Source organism: Thunnus maccoyii, chromosome 6 (assembly GCF_910596095.1).
Source record: "Thunnus maccoyii chromosome 6, fThuMac1.1, whole genome shotgun sequence".
Taxonomy (NCBI): domain Eukaryota; kingdom Metazoa; phylum Chordata; class Actinopteri; order Scombriformes; family Scombridae; genus Thunnus; species Thunnus maccoyii.
The window spans coordinates 17,196,706-17,218,374 of NC_056538.1; the positions used below are offsets into that span (position 1 = coordinate 17,196,706).

Here is a 21,669-nt window from a genome sequence, read left to right on the forward strand (position 1 = left end):
GTGTAAATTCATGGTGAACATAAATTGCACTTATTTTCTCCATTCACAATTGGCAAACATTATTTACAGTTGATTCCAGTATATATAAAATCTTCACACCAACACTGCGTGACCCTGACGCGCGCTTAACTTTCAAAATTCACTCACACACACACACGCATTCACAGACACAGTTTAAGAAAGACAAATAATATACAAAACTGTGTCTCTACACAGACATCAGGTTTAATGTTACTGGTGACAGCTGCATTCGTTAAAAGGGAGAAGAAAGGAATCTCTCCTCAAAGTAACTGGAAATCAAGGCAGTTTCTTAGTGACCATGTATTTAAGTGAACAGGTGCGTAATCTTTCAAACTACTGTGATGAAAAACATGCATAGCATTACCAATTTATGAGCCACCTGATGTTTTAAATGATCCAGTGTAATGATTACAATTCAGTTAGGAATACTTGAGATTTAAGGAAAAATCTTTTTTTTTTTTTTGGTTTTTGGCGGTTCACCTGATTTTGCTAGAAGTAAAATTCTGAACCAAAGTGGACGTTTCAGCCAAGGAATACCAACAGAGAGGTCTCAGTTTTTCCTTCTTCCCATCAGTTTCCAGTTTACTTTCATGTCTGTACACAAACCTGTCCCCCTGATGTGCCCGTTTACCCACTCAAATTGAGTTGTTTAAAGAAATTACCGCATTACACACCAACCATATGTTGCTCTTCAAAGCCATTAAGGCAATCTGTCAGTGTCCCCAACAACTGTCTGAAGCACTTATTAACAGTGCATACTAATGATAATGATGATTTGAAACTAACTAATTTTCAATTTAAATGCCCTTTGTGCGCCAAAATAGTCTAAGGTCCATTTATCATTAGTAAAATTACATATTATAAGTTGTGTGTGAATTCTATGCCCTTTGTCTTACACTGCATTTAGAAAATGTGAATTTCTTTGCACTGGACCTTTAAACGGTGTGGAATGGGTGGCTCTGACTTTCATTGTAGACACTGATGATTAATGGACGGACAAACTTAGTGTGACTTTTGCAGTCCAAAGTATTGTTTAGAGGGGACAATGCTCACACATTCAGATGAAAACAAAACAAAAAAATGATATTCCTTACAGTGACAGATTATAAAAATGGTGAGAGTGCACATTCTCGATCAAAAACGGGGCGAACACACTCGATGTGACATGCATGAAAGTCAGCAGTAACTTTCCATGTACAGACAGTTTGAAATTTTCCCACAAAATTATATTTAAAAACAAAAAAAAAAAGGAAAGAAAAAATAAACATACATTCTTCTTTTCATGATTACATATTTAGAGATTCATAGTTTTTCCTTGGCCAATGATATGGGACGATCCTTGCTTTCCATTTAGTGCAAGTGACCTCCATGCATACAGCAGCGCCCTCTGCACTAACTGATAAAGGTTGCATTTAAGCTTGGTGACGGATTCTCCCTGATGCTTTAAAGCTCTTGAGAAGCTCGCTCCCATTATGATTTTGGCCACAGCGTTAAACACACTGGAAAAATACAAAACTACTTAACCCAGGCAGGCCAGCACAGTGCAACATGGGAATTCAGCAGTCCTTTAAGCAATTTCTTACTTTTCCTACCACCTGAGTATAGGATGGATCAAATTCCAGCATGGACCAACTTATCTATTCACTATGTTGCTGCTTTCTGTCGCATACTACAGCCCAAATGGACTGTAACTTTACAGAAGCCAAGGCACAGTATTGGATTCAGTCTCCCAAAAGGCTCTGACACTTCGATGTTGCAATGCTGTCTTTGATAAAATAGACAGATTCCATTTCTCATTACCAAGCTGAAAGCAGTATTCAAAGAAATGCATGGTGATGACATCAGTGGGTGGGGGTGGGGGGGGGGGCAGGAATTGTGTGAGATTAAGCACTTCCATCCAGAGTTCATTACACATCCACTGAACAAGAGGTTTATTTGGACTTATTGGCTTGACCCCTTAGCCAGGCAGGACAGGTACTGAGTGGTCTACAAGAGGATTCTTGTGTGGCTCGGAAATGAAGCAGCTGTGGGACTCAAAACCTGCTATAAGGACGGATGAGTGGACTGAACCTTACTTTCTTTCTCCCTCTCTTTGTCCCCCGTCTCTCCCGCTCTCCTGATCCAGTCAGGCAGAGATGGAGCACAAAAAAGCCAGCCCTCCAGTCCAGACAGCAGCAGGATGTTTTCAAAACTATCAATTTAGTAGCACTAATATAACTTGAGTGAGTGCTCAGAATTTGTTTGTGTAGCAGAACAAAGTGTCTTCATCACTCTTATCATATAATCAGTCATAAAGACAGAAACGCTGTCAAGAGTTCAACCTGTTCCTCGTTGGCCGGGGGTTAAATTTAAGGGGGAAATCAAAATAAAATACTGAGCCAACAGCCAAATTGGTGCGATGGTTCTCAGATTTTGTTGGCGTAAAGTGTCTCCTCATCGCTTTCACTCTCGTCCTGAAACTCGTGAGCAAGCAGAGACTTCTTGGAGCCCATAGAAGTGAGCCGGATCTCGTCGTCATAATCATCTCGGTGCTGCCGCAAGCGATGGAAGCCATCTTTCTGATGATTAGACTTGGCTGCGCACACACACCAGATGATGCACGCCGTCACCACCAGTGCCGTCATGGAGGCTGCTGCAGAGCGGAAGAGAAATACAAATCTGAGCATGTCTGCATGTGTACACAGTATACACAGCTTCTAGCTGGCAAGAGTTCCAACTGTTTTTTTTTAATTGTTTGATCTCACACCTCATAAAGAAGTCATTTTATTTTTTATTTTGATGATTAAGATACAAAGAGACACATTTTGCCATTCTTTAAGTCAAATACTATTTTAAGGCTTCAAACCACTCTTAAAAGCCCTGAATAAGACCTCTATAGTGTACTTCAACCGTACAGCACTTTGTATAGGGGAGTGTGCCATGTGCCTGCTGTCTGTGTTAAAGATTACCAGCATACTAGATTTGGTCACAATTCAAGTGGAGAAGTGTTTGATTCTTTAACTTTTATCAGTAGCATGAGATGCATTGCAGGAGCAATTAATCATAGTCACTGTCAACAGGTTTTTCACAACATTAAAACACAGCATGACATCAACATAAAACTATATGTTGAAGTCTTAGCCCATTACAGTATCCAAAATACAAAATTATAGTGGTTTAGTTTTACATGGATGAGCCACATAATACACATATAGTCAATACTGGTAAGAAAAGGCCATTTCATAGGAGCACTAACCTGCACTGGCCACCACAAATTCCCTGGGCAGGCCAAAGATGTTGTTGTCCATGTCAAACTCAATGACGATGGAGCTAGCAGCTTCATAGGAAGATACCACCACCTGAAACACAGCAAAAATACTTCAGTCAACCTCAGAGTCTTCCTAAAACAGTGTCGGATTTGATTCATGTGGGGATGATGATTTACAATTTCTGCAAACAGTAGGAGGGCTCTCTCATCTGAATGAAACTCTTTTTTCTGTATTTAATTGAGGTGTGATAGCCTTTGAATATAAGCTGCAAACTGCTGCAGTCAACGTAAAGCTTGGCACGGCATGAGAAATCCAAATAATTGAGTTGTTTTGTAGTTTTACAAACTTTACTTCTTTACCAACTTAAAAAAATTATCAAAATGTCACAACAAAAAGAAAACATCAAACTCTACCGTTTCCTCTTATCCATCCTGACTGTCTTTCCAAGTGGAGCCAACAGGCATTTAGCTGTCTGCTGAAGCTCCCTACACAAGTGAGGTTGTTAATTACCTAATTAGCAAGCCTCATTTGCAGGTGTGATTGCATAGTATAACCTGCTGCAGGTTGTCTTGCATGTCTAAAATAGGATTTGAGCGCTGGCTTATAAAAATTTAAAATTACTCAGCTTTCTTTTGAGAGGTAAATTGCAAGGATCTCAGTTTTCAGTCTCTATTTACTTCTTGTAACTCGTTTGTTATTTCTCCATAGCAAGTGAAGTGGCTTGTGTCTCTTATTTATTCACTGTCATTATTTAAATGTGGTTTAAAAATAACTGGGAAAGCTGGACTCAATGGAGCTTGGGAAACCAGGATTTCAGACCATATGGTTTCAAACATAATTCAATGATGTAATGTTGTCTGAACACACACCCAAAGAGTTGTTGTCAAAGAGTAAGTGCACCTCTTGATCTTAAATTCATTATCAATATGGTTTGTTGGTTGTTTTCTTTACAGTAAACCCAATCCAAGTGATATTGCTTTAACTTCCAGAGCTACTGTATGAGATGCGTCCCTATGGCCTAAGGAGACATATTCGATGTCCTAAGAAATATGGGGAGACTACAAAGGTGAGGAAATACATGTTGGCTCCGAGTCATGATTTGGACTTCCAGTGTGAGCAGAGTGAAGCAGACTCCCAAAAGCCACTGGATGACAGATATATAAGGAATGCTGCTGTTCTTCCAGACCTCCATCTGTCCCACAGTGACAAAGTCCTTACATTTGAGGAAAACAGCTCTGGCAGTGTGCCAACTAGTCAGCCAGGACCTCTGATGATCCACGGTTTCACGGTACCAGAGTACCAACATACATATCATTTGGTGGTGGATCCGCTCTTTAGTCCTTGCGGGCAGCATGCAGTCTACAGTCTGGAGCTGGGACGTACCATTAAGGAACATCTGTTTAAAGAGCTGGCGTACCCAACGCTTCAATTTTCAGAGCAGCCAAACAGAAAGGTGGAGGTGATGGAGAGATTCTGTGTGCTCCGTCCCACACCCTTCATAGACATAGACAGTAACGGGGAGCCCAAATAATATTCTTCTACAGACTTTCTATGAAAAAAAATTTTCATTTGTCTCTTGATACTTTAGACATATTTTGTTTGCCTTGTAGTAGACAGATTTATATTGAAATGTTTAATGAACAAAGTAATGTCAAATGTTTGAAATTTTGCTGTCAGGCTCCTCAAGTTAAATTACGCAAGACCTACAGAAAGAAGTCAATATCAATGCATGCTGCATTTTTAATCATTGTTTGTATCTAAATTGAGTCCAAAGTGCTCAGTCTGTTTGTTTCTTTGTTTGCAAGCTTGTAAAGTACTGAAATAATGTATCCTACTGTGTGTGTGGATGTATGATCGCCACCTGTAGAGCATATCGCATGTGATAACAACCAGGCCAGGGCTGGTTTCTGCTTTCCAAAACATTGTCATAAAAAATACTTACTCAAAACCAGACAGCCTCTTGTTTTACTAAGCATAAACAAACATGCCTTTATATCACTTTTTGTGAGCAAATACTTTGTCATAAAATAAATTCAAAAGCCCCCCCTGTTTTAATATAAATCTGAGGTAGATATAGACATTTGAAAATTCTCCATTTGTATGTTTAACTTTTCATGAGGGAAAATCTGACTCAGAAATTCTAAATTAAATTAACTTGTCATCACCTGCAAATGCCAATTAATTAAAGTAATGGTTAAGTGTTACTGCACCATTAACCTCTTTATTACATTCCCAGCTTGCATAATACATGATATGTGCATAACTGTGTACCTCTTGCCGTTGCTGTTGGTAGCCATCAGCAACAGCTTCAATGTTGTGGTTGCCTGGTGCCAGCAGTGCACGGAAGTAGCCTTCCTCTCCAGAGAAGACTCTCACTCCCCCATTCAGTACAATGATGGCACCAATGATAGGCTTCCCGCTCTTGTCCCTCACCACGCCACGCACCCCTTTATGGACCTGGATGGGGTAGAAATGGAGAGAAAAGCAATGTTATACAAATCATAAAATTGTTTAAAATCTACATACAGCTAGATTAAGCCATGTGCTAAAAGCTCCCTGATAAAATATTGCAGCATACCTCCACCAACATGCTTAGAAGAGGCTTCTTGTTTTCTGCCCAGAGCGTGGGCAGCTGCTCGGCCGGGGGAAACAGACAGCAGCCACTGTACACTGTGATTTCTGGACAGTGACCAAAGTCCATACTGAAGTCCTGGGAGACACACAATGATTTTCACATTTGATTTGACAGACCTTTCAAACTGAAAATACAGGATCTCAAAATAGTTTAACAAGCTATCAAAACAGAAACATCCCTGAAAAAACACAAGTGCTGCCTTCCGTACTGTATGTATCATATGCCACAATTATGACAGGATGGAGACCCCCCTAACTGTGATAACTGTCACCACAGAAACTGGGGTGGAGAGACTTACCTTCATGCTCCCCATGTGACTTTGTCTCTCTGCGGCCCTCATAATTCCATCTGGGATGTTGCCCACTGAATGACAGAAAAGTTCCATAAGGTCTTAACCACTATCATCTTATCAATGACGACTGATATATTCAATACCAATATGACAACCAGAATTATTTGTAATATTTAAATTGCATACTCTGCCCATTATTTGAACATCCAGTGTCCCCGAGGTGCATCTTGGGGTGGTTTTTGGCATAAACACTCGCTAAGTACTTCAGAGTGCCCTCATTTTCAACTGGAAATGATGAATAAATAAATGTGAGTCAGTTAAATCCAAGTTAAGTGCTATTAAGTGATGTTAAGAGACAATCAGTGTTCAGATGGTTTGTTTTTCTTTCTCACTGTGACTTGCAGTTACTTGACTTTATTACGTTTATAGCCAAAAAAGGAAAGCTTGTCAAATCAGACTGTAGCCTGTGAGGACAAGCACATTAGTGTGTTGACTGCATTTTTAAAATTTTATATAACAAAAAAAAAAAAAAACAAAAGTCTACAGCCCCACTAGTTTGATCAAGACATTGTGTGAAATGTAGGACACAAGAACAAAAGTTACTATGTACTGTAACTAATGGAAATATGTCATCTATAGTGTCATTCAAATAAAAAGGAGGAATCACTTTTCAGCAATTTTAATCAAAATCAACCAATTACATTCTAGATACAATATGTATGCTGTGTGCCAAGTTGATATTCTGACTCGAAGGTGGAGCAACAGGAAGGTTTGTGGAGTGTTCAACTGGAGGAAGTTCATCTTAGTGGGAGCGTGAATGTGCTCAGTAAATACGGAAATCAGCCGATTAGATTTTGATGTTTCTTGAAAATATGTGGACCTTTTGGCCTGACAGTGGACTTTCTGAATATCTATTCCAGAGTTTACGGCAATTTGGCCGCAACTTGTCAAGATATTTTGCTCCAAGATTTAAATGTTAGGTGGACAAATGCAAATTCTTTAGCAATCTTGTGTGTGATTCCATCCCTCACACCCCAGATTAAAGGATTTTAAAATCTTATGTAAATATACTATAAATTAGATAACCTGATAAAACAAATTCCTTACAAACTTAAATATGAATAAGCAGTAAAATAATAGAAATTTTGTATGGTAGTGTTACCAGACTGGACAGGCTTGTCATAAGGGTAGGTAGCAACGAGGGAGCCTCCATCGAGGGCCACAGACAGTGTGTAGCCCTTATCTAGGATCAAGTCCATCATCGCCCTGGTCTCCGGTTGGGCCTCCACCACACGCTGTGATGCATTGCCTGAAAAAGAAAAAACATATAAAGACAGCAGACAGGAAAAGGATTTGTTACAAGTGGAAAATATATACAAGCAATCTTTGACAATAGTAGATTAAATGACAAGTTATCTTTTGTCTGTCTGTCGGTCTCCCTGCTTCTCAAATTAATTGCACAGAAACAAACCTATACAACTAACCAAAGAAGTCTGTGTCCAGATCCTTTCCATGAGAATTGGTCAAGCCCTGGGTGGAGGTGCACTGTTTCTCAATCGCTTGTTCCCTTCCATCTGGGTTGATGGATGGCACGATGACAATCCGTGTCTCATTGATCAGCTAGGGAAGGAAAATGGAGAATGAACATTTAAAGACAAGGCTGAACCATATATTTACTAGAGCAGATTTTATTGCTGTCAAAACAAAATTATAATTAATAGATTAACCCCAATCCCAGATATAAAAAGGGTATGGACTTCTCAGGTTGCATTGACAAAGAGTATTGTGTACTGCTTTAAAAAAATAAATATTTAAAAAAAAAAGTCACATTTTGTGTTTTTTTTTTGTTTTGTTTTTTTTAAAAGGTAGAAGCTAACACAGTAGATACATACATGTACAGTAGCAGTCGGGGCTATCAAATACTATATTTCCAGAAGGGCCCCAAAACTCACCCTAGTAATGACTGGGTTCTTTCCATAGTTCATACACAGAAAGGTAGCAAACTCCAGCAGCAGCTCTGTGCCCACTGGGGCATTACCATGGATCCCTGCTACAAAGCGGACTTTGGGTTCAGATGGTTCAGCCTCCCCTGGTTTGTTGGAGATTTCCAGAGCCCAAATGGTTCGAAACTCCACACTTTGGCCAAAGCTAGACAAAAGAGAGGAACCAGTTTATAGGTGAGTATTATAAAAATCTATTAATAAAAAGCATAAAAACCACAGAGCAGGGAGGTGGTGTTGGTTGGCAGATATGCACGGTTGGACAAGATAAAACCTGCTCACCTTCGTAATGATGTAATTTTGGGAAAGTTGAGGGTGAGGCCTCTCAGGGAGGCAGACAGCTCTTTATAGCGTTTGTAGCGGAAGTTGTTCTCTGTGGCTGTGCTCCTCACCAACTGCTCTAAACCCTGGCCTAGAGAGAGGTCCTTGATTAAGCTGTCGAACTCCCTCTCAGATGGGTCTGAGTGTATCCGTGTCAGTCTGAAGTCCACTACCTCCGCTCTATGCTTTGAAACTGTGGCGTACGTCGTCACAGGTGTATATCTGAAAAACAGAGGGAGTAACAGTAATATTAGTTTGTTTAGGAAATTCTCAGTTTGTTTTTTAGACCCCACTTCTTCCTCTTGATATTCTAATCTTACCCATGGGCAGAGGCAGTGACAGAATAGGTCCCAGGGACCAGAAGTCTCCAGTAGTCTCCAGTGTGGGCTGTAATGATGCTGTGATCTATGTCCTTCACACTAATGGTGGCATTGGGAATGCCTGTACCATCCCTTAAGTCAGACACTGTGCCTTTTATTCCGCTGTGGACCTACAAACACACACACACAACCACATACATGTAAGTAGATGCAAAACATGCAAAAAGTGAGGAGAAAGCTTAGGGTAATGTTAATGTTGTACCAGGGATTACCTGGTGTATAAACTGGAGTAAGGCCCGTCGATTTTGTTCCCAGTATTTTGGCAGTTCCTTGGCCATGGGGTACTTTACACAACCCAGCTCAATGGTGACCTCAAAACAGTTAGTGTTAAGGTAGTTCCAGTCCTGCATGCCACCTGGAGAAAAAGAACGTTTTTCCTTTTTAACTCCCTTCTCAAACTTTAAAGCTTTCATTACAGCGCCTATGTGTAGAAGTCTTTATGTGATTATAGCATCTATGATAGGTACAGGTTTCATGATTGACTACACACAGACATATAGAGACAAAATGTGTCAGATTTATTCCACCATGTAATTGCAATATTGTGTCCATTAGTGAAGAACCAGTAACACTGAACTTTATAACTACAGCTTTTCTTTTGTATTAATTTGACTGAATACAGCTTTTGCAAACAAACCAACTGTCTAAACTTGTATATAAAAACAGAAATATCCTCTGTGTGCTTTTTTTTTTATACACAGACACAACTCTTCCATATCATGTGAATTATCTTAAAATCTAAAATAAAGTCTAAATGGGTGTTTTGGATGATTTCTTGTGGAAAAACAAAGGAGACAAAATGTAGGCATACCAGGAACATTGTACCAGTTGGCACCATTGACGATGCCATCCTGAAAATACTCCTTAGGGTACAGGTCCTCACAAGGGTGTCCATTGTGCATCAGAGGATTCTCCTGCACGCACATGAGCACAAAAAACACACACAAGAGAGCTCAACAATGAGTACCGTTGTAATCAAGTTTTCAAACCTTGTCGCACCACAGATTTCACAAAAAGCCAGGGTCTTTTATCTGTCCTCCAACTCAACTCCACATTTTGTTTTTCCATTATAACATGAAACCATAAGTAGACGTTATCTCAGCATGAAACAGATCCAGTAGCAACCATGTCCAATTACCTGTGAGTAGGCTCTAGCCACCTGCTGAAAGACCTTGTCATCGGGACACTGGCTGTACTGTGTTACCCCTTCTTTGTCATCATCATAGGGATAGTTGACCACCAAGGAACCTAAATTCCACAAAGATAAGACAAAGCAAACAAGGAAAAACAAATTTGATATAAATAAACGAACTTAAATACACATATCGTGTATATAAATACACATATTTAATCTAAATTTAAACTGAGGATATACAACAAAATATCAAATCATAGCAGTAATCTTTAACAGTTACTGAAGTAACTTTAAAATTCTATTTTGTTTGTGGTTTTCAAAAAAAAAAACGCAAAATATATAAAACATTAAACTAATAAAGAACAGAAGATGGTCGTGACAATGAAAGACTACAATCTGTGCTACTAAAAGCTCAAAAAAGGACCCTGCCTCCATGGAGGTTGGCTGACAGGACGAAGGGGTGGCTCTTCAGCCAGTTCATCACAGCTATAGTCTCTGGCTGTCTGGGCGCTTTGATGATGGTAAACTGGTCTGGGAAGTTACGGTTCAGGTCAAAATTGTTGCTGTTGTTGCGTCCTTTGTATCCCGTTACATCACCTGTGAGGAAACAAGTACTAGTGTTGAGTGATCGACATGCATCTGAAACCACAACCTGTTCCTTCTTACGGATGTACAGTGTTCTCAGCTCCACCACCTCTATATTTCCTGTTTACCATTTGTTAAAACATATTTTCAGGCAGAGGAAATGCTTTGTGAAATTTTCCCATACTTTTAAAATATTCACAGAGGCAAAAAAGCTGCAGCTGTTGTGCAGGTATGACTCAGGCATCTGCACAACAACTGACGCCAGCATTTCAACCATTTTTCCTTATCTGAATAGAGGGTCTAACGACAGAGGCTGTTGTATGTTGAACAGACTGTAAAGCCCCTTCAGGAAAATTTGTTATTTGTGCTTTTACAGCTTATATGCACAGAAATAACACCAAATTGTGAAAAATACTGATGGTCTGTCTCCTAAACCTAAAAGACAATATGAATACTATATGATATTTTGTGATCACTAAAGATTTGCACTGTATATGAATGTGATCTGGTCACTTTGAAAGTCCTGTTTCATTTACATTTTCTGTACATTTCATGGCACCCAGCCACTTACACACAATGAATGATAGTCAAGTGATCAAATTGCAGTTCAGTTCCTGTAATGTTACACCTTTGTTCACATCTAAAGCAAAACATCCAACACCTGCATACTAAAATATTTAACATGTTACATGTCTTAAAAATGTATACTTGGTAGGTGTTGCAGAAAGTGTTTCTTGACTGTTGCCTGACATGTGTAGAGTTTGCCCACAATGTGTGTATGTGTGTCTCTTTCTCTTACCTTCAGTAGCTACCTCATAGCCATCCGGGTTCATAGAAGGCATGATGTGAATGCGAGTGTTGTTGACCAAATTAGTGACCTCTGTGTCAGTGCCATAGTTACGGCACAGGTACTCAATGAGGTTGAGCAATAACTCCCGGCCCACCACTTCATTACCATGCATGTTGCCCACATACTTAAACTCTGGCTCACCTGATGGAAACAGAGAGTGGGAGGCAAAGTGAAAATATCATACTGCCAAAGAATGCACAGAGCAGTTAAAGGCATAAACTTCATGACATATAAACACAATGAACCATCACTCAATGACTCTATTAAACAACCCTCTAGAACATACCATGCTCATGAACAGTGGGGTTGTCCGAGATGACCATCACATAGAGCTCCCGGCCTTCCACTGACTGGCCGATAGAGTCAAGATGGGTAATGGATGGGAACTTGCTGCTGTACATGCGTAAGAAAAGCTCCATGTCTGCGTAGTTGTGGTGGCGAAACACCTGCGGCTGAGTGGGCTGCTCTTCAGGTGGAAACACAGGAAGGCTGCTCTTGTTTCCCTCAGAAGGTACCACCCAGGTGGAGTTGATAGTAGTGGTGGAGATATTTGGATCACTGGTCAATGGTGTGGAAGTTGTGGGCACAGTGATGCTACCTGCAGTATCACTGACCACAGGTGCCAGGGTAAAGTTAAGTTCTGTGGGTTTGCCATCTACAACCTGGACATTGTGGACAGTCATTGATGCGTACCTGTGTAAAGATAACATGCTTGAGGACTTCAATTCCACCTTAAAAGCAACATGATGTACCAAAATTAAATGACACAGTTGCCACAACAAAGACAGTGCAGTTTCCACTAAGTGTCTCTACCAGGAAGTCCTTGAACAAAGAATGTGGTTTTCTTCACTTCACTAACAAAGAGCTACTACTTCGAGGAAGTAACTGATGTTATTCGCTTTTTTTGTGCAGCACATAAGGGAAAGTCTAGCCAAGACATGGAGACTAAGCCTCTTTGTTTGAAAAACTAGACTGCAAATTTTGCTTTTCTCATTGTGATTTGGCAAGAATCATGAGACAACAGGAAGTAATGAATGCACCATTTGCTGGGCTGTCTTTGGTCTTTGCAATGAATTCAAACAACACTTTGTCAAATCTTTCCTTTTCCCATATTGCATCTACATTACCTAGTTTTAATAGTGGATCAAACGGTTTCTTGCGAGTTGAAAAAACATGTTTACTGACAATTATTAACCACCATTTCTCATGTACTGTCCTTGAATGCCTTTCATAATGCTTTGCACACCCTGTATGTGAAAAGCTGCTATGAGAAGGAAGTTCATTAGTATTACTCACCCTTGGGCTACAGCTGTGATGTTGTATGTTCCTGGGAGCAGAAGGCGGTAGTAGTCTCCATACTGTCCTGTGGTCAGGTTGTGGCGGATGCCTGCCACCAAAATACTGACGTTGGTGAGAGCAGCACCACTGATGGCGTCTTTCACGTAGCCACGGACACCAATATGGACCTGGAAAACGACAACATTGTAAAAACTAAGGACATCTAGCTGAACTTTAGCATCATAAGATTAAAATGAATAAAAGCAGTATCTGTAAACCAAAGTTAAAAGATATGTTTCAATTGGGGAATCATTATCCTTTTAAATAAACAAAAAACAGAAAGTGCATTATAATAATGAATGCTGTTGTATCATAGCTCCTTTTGTGAGATATAAGCTCCACCTTCTCTATGTAGGCCAGTAATGACTCCCTGTTCAGATCCCATTCCTTGTGGAGCTCGGTAGAAAGAGGATATTTGCAGCAGCTCAGCTCCATGGTAATTTCCAAACAATTTCCATAGAGATAATTGTAGTCCTGCATCCCTCCTGGATAACAAAACAGAAATACAACAAATCAAGCATGTTAGAAATGGCACATTTTAATCAATGTTACATTCAAAAACATGAAAAATACATTAAAGAGAAGGATATATGTATATTTAACTGGTGTGTACACAACACATGTACTCATAAAGTAAATCCTTTAACATGCAGTTTCACTAAATTTAGGCCCCTACTGGTGCTAGGCCAGCAATTGAGTCAAGAAACTATCTGGAAAGGCTTTAGCCTGTCTATGTCTCCTCTATGCCACAATTTAAAGATAGTGTTTAATGTGGCAACAAGCCAGGACATCCGTAGTGCAGCAGCCAATCCAGCCTTCCAGTAAGGCAAACAGAAGAGACAGACAGGAGGGCAGGCCGTTCGGCCGGCCATCCTACTGGAACGACAGCAGGCAGCCAGAGCCTCCGTCACTACAGGGTTGCCATGACTGCCTGCTGGGTGGCCAGTGGGAACCCAATAAAAACAGCCACCATTTGCCATTTTGCAAGGGAAAGGGCTCACACACCAAACATGGACAAAAAACTTCAGCAAAGGAACCAGCCACCTAACAGACTAAATGAGGAAGACATCAACCAAACCACAACAGAAAACGTTGGTCTATTTCTTAACACACAAACTTAGATTAAAACACAGTCATCAACTTAAATGCTGAACAGGCTAAAATAACAACAAGACTTTAACATTCTCTAATACTGTATCACATTTCGATATGGGAAGTTTAAAACATTGCATACCACTTATTCTGAGCCTTTTGCAAACTATATCATTAACTTCGTTTCATTTTCATTTCATTTGCTTGTCTGGTGATGACATCCTCCTGAAAGCCACATTACTTACTGACTTTGGTAACTGCAGGAAATGCAGTAAAGAAAATTACAATGCATCGCTTACAACCTAAGGAGAAAAGCTGCAGGCTGCGATGTGGTACACGCCGTGGCTCTGAGAGCAGATGTACCAAAATATACACCACAATCGCAAGTTTTTCAGAGTCATCCTGGGTCAAGCAACAGCTGTTCAGCAGGCTGAAACTTGGGAAGGGTGACCGGCTGCCAGGTCATTTACTGGAAACTGGAACAGGCAACTTCAGAAGACGTGATAAACTCTTAACAACTCATCGGATATGTTTCACAGAACAGATATGCCTGTTGTATGCCCCTGGCTAATTTATCAGTAGTAGTTACAAACATTTACACAGGACAATAGGGACCATGCCCTCTGAGCTTATTGTGAATATGAGTTGTGTGTGGAGATGTGTCAGAGTGATTCACTTGAGGTTTTACCTCCTGTGGTGGCAGCAGAGACAGCAGGGTGCTATGTCAACCAAAACACACCAAGCACTTAACAAAATGTCTCCTGCTAATGACAGCAAATAACCCTCCACCAACATTCAGCTGCGACAGTGTGTGGAAACCAAACTGACAAACAACATTAACCTAAATTTAACCTTTTCACAAAGCACAAGATGTTTGGCTTCGTCTTGAGCTAAGTAATTTAAGTAGAATCAGGCTACCATTGTCTTTTACGCAAATCACTTAAAACAAACATCTCCTTTATGCTCATAGAGTTTGACAAACACACAGACAGACTATGGCAGCCCTAACCTTAAATATCCTGTCTATGTACCGGACCCTGTGACACACCCTCAACTTAGCAGGAAACCAGCCACCAGACAATGGAGCCAAAGTCAGTGCTAGCAGCTGAGCGCTCTGTGTAGGCACAGGGAGGCTGCTAATATGGGAGGACTTCAGGGGTTAAGCAGTACATTGCGATAAAGCATCTCTTTTGTTGGTTGAACGTTTGAACTGTTAATTCAAGAAGTAATGCTTTTTAAGGAAGTATTAATGTTATATGACTGTTAGCAGTTAAGCTGCTAAGAGTGTCTTTGTCAGGCACTTGCACGGCACTCAGATTATCGCAGCAATACAGCTGCATTTTCATACAGTAAAATTATGTTCCGGACCTTGTTCTTTTGCATTTCTAAAAGGCAGTGATGTGCATCTTTCAACACACGCTGTATTAAAATAGGCCTACCGCTTTGAACAAATGAACAATAAACATTACTGTTTCAATTCTAACTTGATGAAAAATAGGAAACAGTCTCAACAAAGCATACAGCATGCATGTAAACACACGCAGAAGAGGCTTAAGAAAAAAAACACCACATTTTCAACAACAGTGCCATTCGTTGAGGGTTAGTAATTAAAATAAAGGACATCCACCGAGACTAGACTGTGTCAAAAGATTTAGAGTCAAGATAACATGTTATTATTTCAAGCTCTGACTGCCACACAAAAAATCTCCTGCTCCTGACTCCGGGTCCTGGTCCTGGCGCTCTGCCTGGGCCACTCATGTCACACATTTTGTGACCGTTTCCATCATCTGACATTAACCCAGTTTTAGCTGTGACATTTCATCCATCGAGACAGATACAAGCATTGTCACTGAAGCAGACATTGATGCAACTGAGAGTTTAAATAACTAGTTTGTATTACAGCCTGAAACAGCAACAACAAACTAGCTCATCTTCATTCTCTATTCACGGTGCTTCTAGTTCCTGATGACAATTAAAGCCAAGATTTACAAAGATAAGTAATAGCAAACTCTGGCTGGTGTTTACAAGTGTGCTTTGTAATGTGTGTGTGGCTTTGGTAATGATTGACTGCTCCAGTTCATTCCTAGTGATAAACTGATCCTGTGACTTGTCATGACACAATCGAGCTTCAAGTGCTTAAAGTGACCTGCAACAAGAGCAAATACTTGTTTTTTTTAATCCTGAAATTGTCTATTTACTTCCTAATATTACAAAATCTGACAGGACAAGGCCAGTAAATTAAATTGGCAACCTTAAAGCTGATCTTAAGGAAACTATTTTTATTAACAGGCTTTAGATTTCTCACCAACAGCCTCTAACACCATCACACATACACTCTTCACTTTAGTGTCACTTAATAAACACCACAAACTCTGAATTGAGCTATTGTAAGCCTAAGAACCAGAAACTCATAAGCTGATGGAAATATTGTCCTGATGAATCAGTCGAGTTTGGAAGTGAATTGTAGTGACTTAATTGGGCAGCAAAAAACACTACATGCACCTGCAGTAGATGGCTTTGCTAATGGAAATCAGTAAGTATAGTATGCACACAAAATATCTGACACACTTCAAACAGAAGCAAGGAAAAGCAGTGCGGTAACATGAACTGGTGACACCTTACATCACCACCTCCCAACCCCCCCCGACAAACCAACAAAACAAAAAGTAGAGACTATGCCGATCAAGTTTCTGCCCGCGTGATGGAGAGAAGAGCCATTTCTCAACCTGAAGACACTTATTCAGAGAACAGAAACACATACAAAAATCAGTCAGAAGAGTCGATGTAATCCTGAATAAGGTGTACTAAGACTAGTAATTACAGGCTTCGGCAGATAAACATGATGAGTAGTGCACTCTGAGCTTCAGTGCTTTTCATTTTTCAGCATTTTGACACCTGGTAAAGCCAAAACCACGCCACACCTGGCTGCTGTGACAGAAAAGTGAGTCTGACATGATTTTTGGCTCAGTCGCATCTCTACTGTGTGGCTTTATTAAAAAAAACTTTTATACCATCTATAAGAGGTTATACAGTGCAGCGATATGAACTGTAACAGCTCTCATGATTACTTCTTTTTAACTGAGCTTATTAAATGAGGGAATCGGGCTACTAGAGTCCACCTCTAAGCAGCTTTGGTGAACAAAATAGTTCAAGTTGTTTTCCGGAATGTAGCTGAAGCTGTTCTGCTAAGAAAAGACAGGCAAATGATTGTTTTACTTGTGATCCGTAGCCAGAGAAAAGCTCGGCGTGACAATAGCTTAAGCTGCACAACACCAAGTTTAAAGGAAATCGTTTGTCCCTGCGTGTCTTCAAACAGGTCGTAGCTTGCACAAACCCACAAAAGATGTAAACAGTCTAACAATAAAAAGACACATTCTTGGCTTTGAGATGGGGAGACGTCACGCAGCAACACAGGTTAGACTTCCAATACAAATATTTTAACAGGATTTTTACTTTGCCTGCTGCCCACAACAAATATATAAAAGAACCATGAGTGGAGATACTACAATAGGCCTTCGTTCAAAGACCTCCAACTATTCCCATTGATCGTTTCTATGACGACACACAGCCTAGGTATCTCACATCAGACTTTTAGCTCAATAACAAAAAGTGAGAAGGTAGAATAAAGTTGTTAGGAGACAATGGTGTAACACAACACAAAAATATCATTGCAGTATGTGAAATAATGAGATTAATCTACATTGATTATTTCCAAAATAAATAAACAAGGTATTGAACTCAAGGAAAAAGGGGTTTTCTTACCAGGTACGTCATACCACTGCGCCCCATTGGTGATGCCATCTTCAAAAGTTTCATCTTGGGCATCGGGACAGTTGGGCTCGCCAGTCTTCATCTCAGGGTGGTTCTTGGAATACACCAGGGCCAAGTAACGAAACAGGCCATCGTCCTCCGATTGGCTGTAGTGGCCCTGCCGCTGATGGAAGGCCGAGTCATCAAAGGGGTAACTGGCAACCACAGTACCACCGTGCAGGTTCCCTGACAGCACGAACCTTGAGAGAAAAATACAAATTTTAGCAGCAGTCTTTAAAGATAGGTTCAAGTTCATCTTAAAACAATATGCACTGCATCACATCAAGATAAATTGAAAAAATGCAAACCTATCCATTGTTAGTTATGAGGAAACAACTTCGCTGTACCTCAAACAAACATTGTAATGTAGTGTGAAGCTGTTTAGAGGTAATTTCCCTTTTTGCTGAGCAGCCCTGGAGCTGGCAAGGCCACTTTAGCAGGAAAAATATTTGTCAACATGCAGGCCTCAAATCCAGTTTTCCGAGTGAGCCTCAGACCAACACACAATTATCATTACTGTGTCCCGGGGAATCAGTTCCTGCTGATTTTACTATGAGTCACATCTGTTTTCCCCTGAGGTCATAACAAAGAAGAAGACTGAGTTGCCCGTTGACAAAAATGTTTATCGCTCTCCAAATCAGGGCTGCAACTAGTGATTAATTTCATTATCAAAAATCTGTGGATAGGTTTTTAGATTAGTCATTTGGTCTAAAATACGTCAGCTAATAGTGGAAAAAGGCCATCATAGTATTGCAGAACCCAAGTCTTGAAATTTCTTGTTTTGTCCCGACCAGTCTAAAAACCAAAAATATTCAGTTTACATTGATTTAAAAGAAAAAACAACAACACATCAAACAAATCTCACATTTGAGAAGCTAAAACTTTGGATCAACCGATTGATGAACTACCAAAACGGCTAAGGCGAAGGGCTACCCCCAGATGAACTTCATGCCATTATGGTTTCCCCAGTTGTTGCTGAGATTATTACTATTAATCACATCTGCTACCCCCTCGGGGCTGAATAAATAAAAGGAGACTCAGAATTGAGTTACTCATTGATATGACATATTTGTCACACTCCAAATCCTCTACTGTGAGAGACACACTGACCAAAAAGGGTCAGTGAAGTTTACAGAAGCTACTCCAACTGTGTTCCAGACAACAAGACCTCAAACAACTGGAGACTGTGGATTATGTGGCAGTAAGGGTCAGACGAGTGTGTTTCAGAGTCTGCTTTTTAGCCAAGTATGCAAGCATACAAAGAATGTGTCTTGGTGTTTGCTCCCACAAGCAACATAGAGGAATAAAAACAGAATAAGAGTAGGGTAATAATAATAATGAAAAGTAGTACTAGAAGTACTAACATTAAATGAAAACTTAGACATTTAAAATGTTTCAAGTTTTCTATCCTATTTCAAAAATAGGATATAAAACTTGAAATGAAACATTGACTGTACAAAGTAAATATGGACAAAGAAATCAAGTGTATGAAGATGATAAGTGTTAAAATTTAATGTGACACGTGCAATAAATAATTAAATTATGCAACAGTGGAGGCTGAATGCAATGTACAATGTTAAATCCAGTTTGATGAAATAATATGAAAAAGTGACCAGTGCAGGGATTAAAGGAGGGATGTGAAATGTAAAATCCAGGTTAATAACAGTCCGGTTCAGGTGTTTAGTAGGACAACAGCTTCTGGAAAGAAGGTTTTTCTGGAGCAGAGAGACTCACTTTTTCTCCTGGATCCATCTGATCACAGCCATGACCTCGGGGATGTTATCTGGGTCGACAGTTATCCCATCAAACTGGTCAGGAAAGCTCCTGTTGAGGTCAACATCTTTGGCGTTATTTCGACCCCCCTTGTCGCCATTGCAGTCCCCCTCTTGGGACCTCTCAAAACCGTCGGGGTTCATGCTGGGCATGATGTAAATATCCGTGGTGTTCACCAGCTCAGTAATGCGCGGGTCTTCCCCATATTTCGTAAGCAGGTACTCTACAAGGTACATCAGCACCTGCCTGGACACGGTTTCATCGCCGTGCATGTTTCCTACGTATTTAAATCTTGGTTTCCCCGGTGTGTCTATGTTGGGCTCCTTGGTGATCCGCATCACCCAGAGCTCCCTGCCCTCCACAGACTGACCTATGCTCGACAGGTTAGCTATGTGAGGGTGTTTCTGAGCCAAGGACTGTAATCGCCCGGTTAGGTCGACATAATTGTAGTATTTGTCGTAAGTTTCTACCGTTTCCTCCGTCGGGGGGTTGGCGCTTCTTATCCGGTGCAATCTGGCGTCACCAGGGGAGACAACAAGAAAGAGAAGAAAGGCGAAAAGTGACACCCGTAGTTTCGGCGTCGCCAACAGCGGCTCCCAAACGTCTGCCATGATGATGCGTCTTCTTCTTCTACACCATTCGGACATTTACGACTAAAAAACACACCAGAAAATAAAATTTTACGAGTGTTTGGCTCCCTGGTGACAGACGTATTTTCCCTGTCAGAGGCAGTCTGGCCTGTTGTTTGACTCAACTTCCCTTTCACCTCACAGGGGCGGGACTTCACGCCGATGACGTGTTTTTAAAGGTACACCAGAGGGCCAAAACATTTTTTCCTAGGATGGCGACGATATCACCCTCCTTACTCTGCCTCTGATTGGCTAGTATTCGTCGCCTTCGTTGGTTGGGTTGGTTAGATTGAGGCATGAGGGCTGAGTGATTGGTTAGAGGTAGGGAAATAACATCACGGTAAGCCAATCAGAAGTAGAGTAGAGTAGGTCATGACTTCACCATCCTAGGAAAACAACGAGAGCGCTCGTTTCCGCCTTAAAACGTGTACTTTTTTGTATGTGGACCCTGTTGTACATGTTTACATGTAACATGTTTTTTTAATAATATAAAAAAAAGATTGTGTGTGTGTGTGTGTATGTGTGTGTGTGTGTGTATTTTTTATGTGTTTTTTTTCTTACCGTTTTTGTTTTTACCATATCTTTCCAAATAAACAAAATCCAGCCAACCTGAGTCTTATATCATAGATAGAAAATAAGATGGGTAATAAGTCCATAATGTACAGAGAGAGAGCAAGATTTTTATTTGTCACATATGCATACAAGTATGAATAGTGAAATGTTGCGCCAAACCCCCAGACGGTGCACAATACAAGTACAAGAAATTCTAAAAGCTGAGCTAATATTTACAAAATCTATGTCTATATCTATTAATGGAAGAGCCAACAATTAAAATAAAACGATTGATAAATAGTAAAAGTGTAAACATGGTTGTAAAGTGAACAGAAGATAAGCTGACAACGGTATTTGAATAGCAGTCGTGCAAAATATACAAAACATAGAACTATTGATAAGAGCAAAATGGTAGAGGAGTAAACATGGTTATAAAGTGAACAGTGTGAGGTGATAACTGTATTTAAATTGCAGTAGTGCAAAATATAAATGTGCATGTCAGTGCAGTTTCTGGTTTTACATGAGAGACCTTAGTGAATGTCTTTCGGTATATGGTCCTTCAAGAATTTGTTGATGGCTCTGATAGCCTGTAGGGAGAAACACGTCCTCAGTCTCTCAGTGTGTGATTTGTGGCTGTGCAGGCGTTTGCCTGATTGCAGCCACACACAAGAGACTGATAGACAAATAAACACACAATCAAACAAACAGAAAAACAAACAAAATCATCAAAGCACAACAACTATTCCCTACCCGACCCTAAGCCCAGACCATTGAGTTTAACTTGTGCATTTTTCTTCCTAAATGAGATAAATCAATTGATTACCTAATTAATCATATTAATAGTTATACTATGTCTGACATAATATTTTGTAATGTCTCGGTAATCTGTTTGCCAGCATATTAAGTAAGTAACTTTAAACTTTACCCCACTTTGCATTAAACACATCTGGCTCACCACTGATACTATGAGCAATTTTTTTTCAAATTTGGTTGTTAAAGCTGCTTCAC

General features: G+C 40.2%; 1 protein-coding gene across 1 annotated transcript; it reads right to left on the minus strand.

Moving 5' to 3' along the window:
• Positions 1–205: 205 nt before the first annotated feature.
• Positions 206–20,240, minus strand: cpda (carboxypeptidase D, a). Its single transcript, XM_042413774.1, has 21 exons — positions 19,442–20,240; positions 17,660–17,907; positions 13,148–13,290; positions 12,764–12,933; positions 11,754–12,160; positions 11,417–11,608; positions 10,462–10,629; positions 10,036–10,145; positions 9,709–9,811; positions 9,110–9,252; positions 8,838–9,007; positions 8,479–8,739; positions 8,149–8,344; positions 7,681–7,816; positions 7,359–7,505; positions 6,383–6,481; positions 6,203–6,267; positions 5,848–5,979; positions 5,541–5,726; positions 3,257–3,359; positions 206–2,653 (listed from the first exon to the last, which is right to left on the minus strand). Exons 1-21 carry the CDS (start codon positions 20,125–20,127, stop codon positions 2,427–2,429), a joined length of 4,092 nt encoding a protein of 1,363 aa, XP_042269708.1. The 5' UTR covers positions 20,128–20,240; the 3' UTR covers positions 206–2,426.
• Positions 20,241–21,669: the final 1,429 nt, after the last annotated feature.

Excerpts from the sequence above, each read along its gene's own strand:
- cpda (XM_042413774.1), bottom strand. The coding sequence starts at position 20,127 with ATGTCCGAATGGTGTAGAAGAAGAAGACGCATCATCATGGCAGACGTT. Across the intron at positions 9,253-9,708 it reads CAACTGGTACAATGTTCCTG|GTGGCATGCAGGACTGGAAC; the intron begins GTATGCCTACAT and ends CTTTTTCTCCAG. Across the intron at positions 8,345-8,478 it reads AAAATTACATCATTACGAAG|CTTTGGCCAAAGTGTGGAGT; the intron begins GTGAGCAGGTTT and ends TCTTTTGTCTAG.